Source organism: Pinus tabuliformis, chromosome 8 (assembly GCF_031772625.1).
Source record: "Pinus tabuliformis cultivar Carrire ecotype Pingquan chromosome 8, CPIR1, whole genome shotgun sequence".
NCBI lineage: Eukaryota > Viridiplantae > Streptophyta > Pinopsida > Pinales > Pinaceae > Pinus > Pinus tabuliformis.
The window spans coordinates 1,216,849,549-1,216,858,645 of NC_142294.1; the positions used below are offsets into that span (position 1 = coordinate 1,216,849,549).

The 9,097-nt window shown below is 41.7% G+C and overlaps 1 protein-coding gene across 1 annotated transcript; it reads left to right on the top strand.

Annotated features, from left to right (window-relative positions):
• Positions 1–4,266: 4,266 nt before the first annotated feature.
• Positions 4,267–7,153, top strand: LOC149239765 (pentatricopeptide repeat-containing protein At3g12770-like). The gene is made up of 2 exons (XM_089373523.1): positions 4,267–5,036; positions 5,136–7,153. The coding sequence occupies exons 1-2, from the start codon at positions 4,403–4,405 to the stop codon at positions 6,704–6,706; spliced, it is 2,205 nt and encodes a 734-aa protein (XP_089229649.1). The 5' UTR covers positions 4,267–4,402; the 3' UTR covers positions 6,707–7,153.
• The last annotated feature ends 1,944 nt before the right edge of the window (positions 7,154–9,097 follow it).

The following is a 9,097-nucleotide window of genomic DNA, read 5'->3' on the forward strand; positions in this document are numbered from 1 at the left end:
GCTCAAACACATTAAAGGCAGACTCAGAGAGTGGAATAAAAAAGAATTTGGTAACATCTTCAAAGCTAAGGAAGATGTGGAAAAGAAACTAAAGGAAATAAACCAGATTCTTATCACTGAAGGCTATACAGAAGAAAGGAAAGAGATGGCATAGTCACTCCAGCAGGAGTGGGACAACAGTTGTCTTCAAGAGGAAATATTCTGGAGACAGAAATCCATAGTACAATGGATTAAAGAAGGGGAGAGAAACGCCAAATTCTTCCACAAATCCACCATAGCTCATAGAAACAACAATAGAATTGTGAAACTTACAGACCAACATGGAATAGAGAGAAACACTCATGAAGAGATCGAGAAGGTTCTACTCCAGCATTTTCAGAAAATTGCTAAGGAAACCTCAGAAGACAGATACCAGTCCACGAAAAGATTCACTCAGTACATCCCTAAATTGATTACTAGAGAAGATAATTTCAACATCAACAGACCAGTAACAAAGGAAGAAATAGAGGAAGTCGTGAAAAAGATGCAAAATGGGAAAGCACCAGGCCTGGATGGCTTTAATGTAGACTTTTTCAAAGCTTGTTGGAGAATAGTGAAACAGGGCATCCTGGAGGTAGTGGAAGACTCTCAAAGATTTAAGACAGTTTTAAAGGCACTCAATGAATCTTTCATAGCCTTAATCCCCAAACAGAAAAAAAAATCCACCTCTCCAGACAGAGTTAGACCTATAGCATTATGCAATGTGATATACAAAATTATATCCAAAGTCATTGCCAACCGTCTCAAACCGCTCCTCCCAACCCTAGTGTCAGAGGAGCAAACGGGCTATGTGGAAGGAAGACGAATTTTAGATAATATAATTCAAGCTCATGAAATGGTTCATTCACTCATTACCAACAAATAGGCAGGAATGATTATGCAACTGGACATAGCAAAGGCCTATGACAAGCTTAGCTGGTTGTACATAAGAGCAATATTAAAAGCCTATGGCTTTGATCACAATTGGATTAAATGGGTTATGGTGCTAGTTACCACCGCCAGCTGTTCAATTCTTCTCAATGGCTCTCCTTCAAGAACTTTCAAGCCTTCTAGGGGTCTCAGGCAAGGAGATCCTCTTTCTCCTTTCCTTTTCATTCTAATGATGGAAGGGTTAGGGAGAGCTATCAAAGCTGCTAAGGAGGAAGGGAGAATTCAGGGTCTGAGACTCACTCAAGGTGGGGACACGGTGACACATCAACAATTTGTGGATGATACCATGCTTCAAGGCACACCCACTGTCAAGGAAGCCAAAGCATTCAAACAGATTCTGAGTGAGTTTGCTAGGGCAGCTGGCTCAGAGGTAAGTCTTACTAAATCTAAGATTTTCTTTTTCAATATGGATATTTCAATACAAAGAAATCTTTCCAGAATTTTGGGCTTTCAAAGGGAGTCACTACCTACGAAGTACCTGGGAGTTCCTCTCACTGACAAACCGCTTCACAAAGATATCCGGGAGCATGTACTTAATAAGCTAAAATACAAGATCAACAAATGGACAAATAGAGCACTAAATCTAGCAGGGACACTGATTCTCGTTAAGGCTGTCCTCCAAAGTATCCCTATCTATATGCTATCTACCATTCTAGCACCAACCAGTGTAGTTACTAATATAAGAAACATTTAGAGAGACTTTCTCTGGGGGAAGGTGAAGAAAAGAAGAAATGGGCCCTAGTGGCATGCGACAGAGTGTGCAAATCTAAGTCCCATGGTGGCTTGGGTCTTCATGACCCAGGAATTCTTAATAGAGTTCTTGGTGCCAAAATCTGGTGGAGATGGCTAAAAGAAATACAAGCCCCCTGGGCAAAACTTTGGAAGCAAAAATATGCTAGCGAATGGCAGGAGAAGAATCTAATTAGAATGCTAGGACAAGTAAAAGGTTCTGCAATTTGGAATAGGGCATGGGAGAACAGGGCCCTAGTCCAAAATCACAGTTTCTGGGAGATCAGAAATGAAAACCTAGCTTGGTTTTGGGAGGATAATTGGCAACAGGAGGACAATTTCCGAAATGAAGAATTAGCAGACATTCACACTAATACCATCAACAAAGGATTAAGGTGGGTAAGTGACTACTGGGACCAATCAAGGAACAATGGGAAATGGAGAACATGGAAACTTCCAGAGCACAGAGGAATGGGCATGCTGCATACTCAAGCTATAGTCCTTAAAGGTATTTTAGACAAGAGACAAATCTTAAACTCAAACTTGAATGATCAACTAAGATGGGGAAAGAACAAGGCATGTCTCTTCAACCTCAAGAAGGCCAAAAGGATAGATGCAGGGTTGAACCTTTCAAACACAGATAAGACGTGGAAAGGAATCTGGGAAAATCCTCATTGGATGAAAGTCAAATTGTTCAAGTGGCTGGTTCACCAGGGCAAGATTCTGACATGGGATAATCTTAGAAAAAGAGGCTTTGTTGGCCCCTCAAGATGTCACTTATGCAACCAAAAGGAAGAAACTATAAATCATCTCCTGAATAGATGCACTTTCACCACAACACTTTGGAATTGGGTTGGAGAAGTCTTTGAGCAGACAAACAAAGATGTTAATGATATCATCACTACTTTGAAGAATTGGAGGAAAAATTTCTTGGATAATGAGATCATAAACTCCGCCTAGATGCTGACCCTAGGATTCCTAATCTGGAATTTTTGGAAGGAGCGCAAAAACAGGATTTTCAAGGAGAAAGCGAGTCCAGTGAGAAACATCCTCAAGCTAGTCCTTAAACAAATCAAAGAAACTGTTCATATCCTGGGAGGTGCAGCTACAGGTAAACCCATTGGACAAAGAGAGGCCAGAATTTTGGAGAAGTTAGAGCTCAGGGTTATTCACCCTCAGGGTTCTATGTAGATTATTAAGAAAACCTCAACAGAAAAGTCTTCTTGGCAACCCCCTTCTCATGGCTTTTTAAAATTCAACATAGACGGGGCTTCAAAAGGGAATCCGGGAGAAGCTGGTTATGGAGGGGTCTTGAGGGACGTGGAAGGAAACATACAAGTCATCTTCCACAACTATCTAGGCAAAGCAACCAACAATATGACTGAGCTAATGGCGATGGAATTATCCCTGGAAATACTGCTCAAGTACAATATTCAAATTGTCATCATTGAGGCAGATTCAGAATTAGTCATTAACTCAGTGAAGAGGATAAATGCTGGCGCTGCTCCTAAAAAAATCTCAGAACACTGGAGGCTTCTGCAAGTCTACCAAAGAAACCAAGCGCACCTAAGAATGCTGAGAACCTTCAGGTTGGTGCATGTTCGTAGGGAAGCCAACAAAGTTGCGCATTGGCTGGCTAATGAGGGGGTTCGAAACAAGCATATCGATTTATGTTGCTGGTGGGAGGAGATAACAGATGACAGGTTGAAGGAGGGATGCTCATCCAAGGCCCTTAGCGACTGAAAACAGCGTCAGGAAAAATCAAGAGATAAAATTTGCTGACACAGAGCCACAGAGATGGGGTCTAGTTGATCTGGTTTCTTTATGAAGTGTTTTGACATAAGTGAGATCATTTTTAGGATGCAGGTCTATGTCGGCCTCATTAACTCAGGTAACTTCAAACCAGATGTCTTAGGGAGATGGCTTGATGGAGGGATCTTCATCTCCCTTTGGCCCTTGCGCCAGAGCCCATATTTTCTCGGTGAACGCAAAACCCCAACGTTTATTCCTGTAAATAGCTTTACAGCCCTTGAAGTGGTTTTTGGTATATCGCATGCTCATCAAGCCGGAAGCGGTTTTTCTCAATTGGGAGCGATTCCACTCACCACGCGACACGTGGCTAAGGGCGGGGAGGAATTACCGCCTTCATCGCGCGCTAACTATCGACGCTTTTAGTCCGCGCGATATGATCCTTAACCGTTGGATCTAGCGAGGCTAATCTACGGCCAGGATTTTACGTGCATGTTGGTGGGTCCGCAACAGTGGTTATGTTTCGAGCTGTTCGCATGACTTCTCCGGGATTGCGCGCAAACGGTGGATTTCGGGTGGTTAAAGTGATCGAAGGATAAGTTAAAAACGAACCCGATAGGATTATAGATTATGGTCTATTGGGTTCATCGAGTTCGTTTTATTTGTTAACAGGTGTGCTTGTTGGCCATCCGATATGTTTTTTATCCGCTAGATCTTCAACAGAGGATCCAACAGTCAATTTTGCACTACTTGTTTGATTTGTTGGGTCCGAGTCCTTGGGTTCCCTTTGTTGTTTTGAGACCTTAATTTGGGGTAGGCCTGTCATATTGCTAACGTTAAAAATCCTTTTATTTTATTTCATTTCATTTCAATATCTCAAGACAGAACGCTGATTAAAGATTACGATTCATGGCAATCTTTAACAGAGTTTGTTGAACTTGCATTGTTTGTTGTCATGGGAACCGAAACTGTGGCACTGCAACCACAACTGGTGTTTGGTGTTCATGGCACTCATAGGGACAGAAACAAAACGCAACAGATGAATTTTTGTTTTCATGTTAGGTGTAAAAGTACAACGGAAGAATCCTTGCAGCAACGAGTGCAGGGTATGAAATGCCGCTTTGAGTTGGTTGCACAAGTTACCACTCTCTGCAACGAGGGCAGATTGAAGGACGCTCTGAGTCTGACTCACCATATAGATCACCAAAGTATTAATGGTCGAGGACAGCTGGAAATATACGCTTGTCTTCTTGATTTGTGTTCCGCCATGAATGCTCTTGGAGAAGGCAAGCAAGTCCATCGTCGCATTCTCATGGCCGGACTTCACCAAAACGTTTTTTTGTCGACAAAGCTCGTAACCATGTATGCGGCGTGCGGGAATCTTTGGGATGCACGCCAAGTGTTTGACAATATGTCTAAACGAAATGTCTTCCTGTGGACTGCCATGATCAATGGGTACGTAAAAAATGGGCTGTATGAGGAGGCTATGGCATTTTATTTTCAAACGAGAAGGGAAGGGATATTTGCTGACAATTTCACGTTTTCCTCTGTGCTCAAGGCTTGTTCTGGTTTATCAGCTCTGAATCAGGGTAAGGAAATACATGTAGACATAATCAAAAGTGGGGTTAATCCAAATGTTTTTGTAGGTACCGCTCTCATAGATATGTATGTTAAATGTGGTAAACTAGAGGATGCACGCCAAGCGTTTGACGAAATGCCTGAACGAAGCGTGGCGTCATGGAATACAGTTATATTGGGTTACGCTCAGAGCGGGGAAGCTGAAGAGGCTATGGAGCTCTTTCATCAAATGAGCTGGAATGGCATCCAACCCAACTCCGGTACCCTTGTGAGTATTCTCACAGCATGTATTGAAATTGCAGCTCTGAAATGGGGTATGGAAGTTCATGGTCACATTATAAAAGCTGATCTAGAATTTAATGGATTTATAGGAAGTGTCCTTGTAACTATGTATGCACGGTCTGGAAGAATAGAGGCTGCAAGACAAGTGTTTGACAGAATCTCTGAAAGAGATGTGGTGGTGTGGAGTTCAATGGTTACCGCATATTCTCAGAATGGGTATGCTAATGAGGCCTTGAAACTTTTTCGTTGTATGCATCACAATGGTATGAAACCCAATCCAGTTACCATTGCCAGCATTCTACCCGCATGTGGTGATTTAGCATCTTTGAAACAGGGCAAGGAGATTCATGGTTACATTATCAGAAATAAAATTGAATCCAATGTATTTGTGTGTAGTTCTCTGATAGACATGTATGCGAAATGTGGATATGTAGAGGTGGCTCGCCAGGTGTTTGATCAAAAATCTGAGAGAGATGTAATATCCTGGACTGCAATGATAGCAGGATATGGGATGAATGGGCAGGGTGAAAAAGCACTTAGATGCTATTACCAAATGCGAGAGCAAGGCTTGAAACCAAATGATGTCACGTTTGTTGTTCTTTTGTCTGCGTGTAGCCATGCAGGCCTAGTAGTGGAAGGGTGGCAACATTTTGACTCCATGAGTAAGGATTATCATATTACACCCAGATTAGAGCACTATGCATGCATGGTTGATCTTCTTGGTCGTGCTGGACGCCTAGAAGATGCAGAAAATTTCATCCAAAATATGCCAGTAAAACCAAATGCTGCTGTGTGGGGAGCGCTGCTGGGTGCATGCAGAATTCACTGCAATATAGAGCTCGCAGAACGTGTTGCAGGACATCTTTTTGAGATAGAGCCTGAAAATACTGGAAATTACATTCTGCTGTCAAACATCTATGCAGCTGCTGGCAGATGGAATGATGTTGAATCCGTCAGAAGGATGATGGAGGATAAGGGTATAAAGCCACGTGCAGGATGCAGCTGGATTGAGCATAAGAGTAAAGTTTGTGTATTTCGTGTTGGAGACAAGTCACATCCACAGGCTGAGGAAATTTATGCAACGCTGCGGAGCCTTGCTGGGAAGATGAAGGACGTTGGCTATGTGCCTGCTACAAAATTTGTGCTACAAAACGTGGAGGAGTCTGAGAAGGAAAATATCCTGTGTGGTCACAGTGAAAGGCTAGCCCTTGCGTTTGGGCTAATTAACACAGGCCCTGGGTTACCCATCAGGATTACCAAGAACATCCGTGTTTGTGGTGATTGTCACAGTGCAATCAAGGCCATTTCCACTATTGTTGGACGTGAGATTATTGTGAGAGATTCACAACGGTTCCATCATTTTGGAGATGGAGCATGTTCATGTGGGGATTACTGGTGATTTTAGTTGGAAGAGCCGCAAAAGATCTTTAACAACTGTGTATGCATATATACTATGTTTATCTTGCTTTATGTGGGTTTTTGCGGAGATCTAAGTATATTAATTTGATGATCCAAGAAGCTGTGGGGTATGTTTGGACTAGCGATGCAACTAGGGAGACAAGATTAAACGATTTCTAGTCTGCTCGAACAAATTTCCAAGAAGAAAGCATATAAACTATGAAAACTTGAAGCATACTATCTGTTCTAATTTATCGTGAAATCAGCTGTTGATGCACATCAACAATTCAAAAGTTCTGCAAGCCATTGCGGGAGTCTTTCCTATCATCAGCTTCAGTAGCATAATAATGCCCCAGCCTGTCCTATGACTTTTCTATGTAATTTTTTAAAAAATGGCACCCCTCCCCATTCTCAAAAGGATTTGTTACGTTTTCGAAGTCTATGCTATCTACTAAAAAAATTCATAATATGGCACCCCTCCCTAGTTTCAAAAGGATATGTTAGGTTTTCAAAGTCTATGCTATCTACTAAAAAAATTTCATAATTCATAATCTTTAAAGCTGTTTCCTCGATTTCCTTAGGTTTAGGAGCCACCTTTCACCCACATGGTGGGTGAGAGTGGCCCCATATCATCAAAACACTTTTGGAAACTAGATCACCACTGAGGAGGGGGTAGGGTGAATCACTAGTGTGGCACTTTTAAACTTTTTCCACAATTACTTAATCTTTTATACCATGCACAAACTAAAATACAAAACCATAGATCATAGCACCAAATACAAACATGCAACCATAAAACAATCAACACAAAAGACACAAGTGTTTCTAGAGGAAAACCCATCCCGGGCAAAAACCACCTTGTTGTTGTTGCGCTGCTAAATTCTTTTATTAATTATTGAACAAATTATACATGGATCAACTCACTCTGATGAGTCGGAAGACTCGACTTCTTTCAGTACGCTGGCACTATCAGACATGAAACTGTTTCTCTCACAGATCTATGGACTACCATCCACTAAAAGCCACCACAATCAACGATCCTCGCTCGATTACTCCTGAACTAAACATTCGACTCTACATACTCCGATCTGATGGTACTATCATGGCCAATGAGCCTCGCTCAGTTTTTACTGAACTATCCAACCACCATTGGATGGAGAAATCCCTTCCACCTATTGAATCCGCCAATCACTGTATACTCAAAGCCTCTATACCTTCACTTCCTCCATGCGAGTTTCCTTTCATCTATTTTCAAACCAGACACTTAAAACTTGCTCAACATGAGCATTGCAACAACATAGCATCAAAACTCAATTGAATGATAAATTTGCAGCACAAGCTGCAATAAAAAAACTTCACACAAAATCTCCACACCACCTGAAAAACAATTTCCTCAAACTCTACTCCAATCCACACATCAACAACTCATTCATTGCATAATTTCATGGTTGAAACATACTTCAGCTCACTGCTACTACAACTGCAAACTGCTTTAGAAATTTTGCACTAGAGAAACATGCAACTTGGACACTCTTTTGCAAGTTCATTTTCTACAATCACACACAACTCATCCAACCATACTAACAATGAGTTTTCTCCAATATATAGATGAACTCAAGTGTTCAACTCAATAATTACACAAAACTACTAAGTTCAACAACCCTGTTCATATGCTTGGTTTGATCCAGATTCAGCTCATTGACTCTATCAAGCCACTAACTCCACTTTCCTTTTGATCTTTTCAACTTTGATCAACTTCTAGAGGTCCCCTGAACTTTTCCGACCATAAACTAAAAAGTTCTAATTAATGATGTTGCCATAAACCAAATATTAGCTCAGCAACGCGAGAAATGTGAAGTAAATCTCGAGAAATCCTCCAGTCGTTGACACAGTCTAAAACCCACTAAGGCTATAACCACTCCCATAGGCTGGCCTCCATGCGACTGGAGCCTTCCAACCGCTCCCATAGGCCTATGTGCATGCGACTAGGGCTAAAGCTTAGTAAAATCATCAACCTCTCAGCTCTGAACCTCTTCCATATGTTCCATCATCTTCTCCAGCACGTGAACACTTCTCCAAGCCTCTGCAACAGGTCTGCAACTGATGAAATAGGCTAAGAACAAGTCAGTGATATGCTAGACCTATTCTGCCAACTTTAGCACCAAGACCAACACCTCCAGCTCCTCAAGAAACAACCTCAACACCTACAATAGTAGCATCAAGGCATCCAAGTGTATCCCACACTGGTAGAAGCACCTCCAACACAGACAACCCCAACTAAACACATGTAGAAGCAACTCCAATGCTTCCATCACATGTAGAAGCATATGTAATACATGTAACAACACTTCAATCACCTGCAACAACAACATCTACCATCAACACAACATGA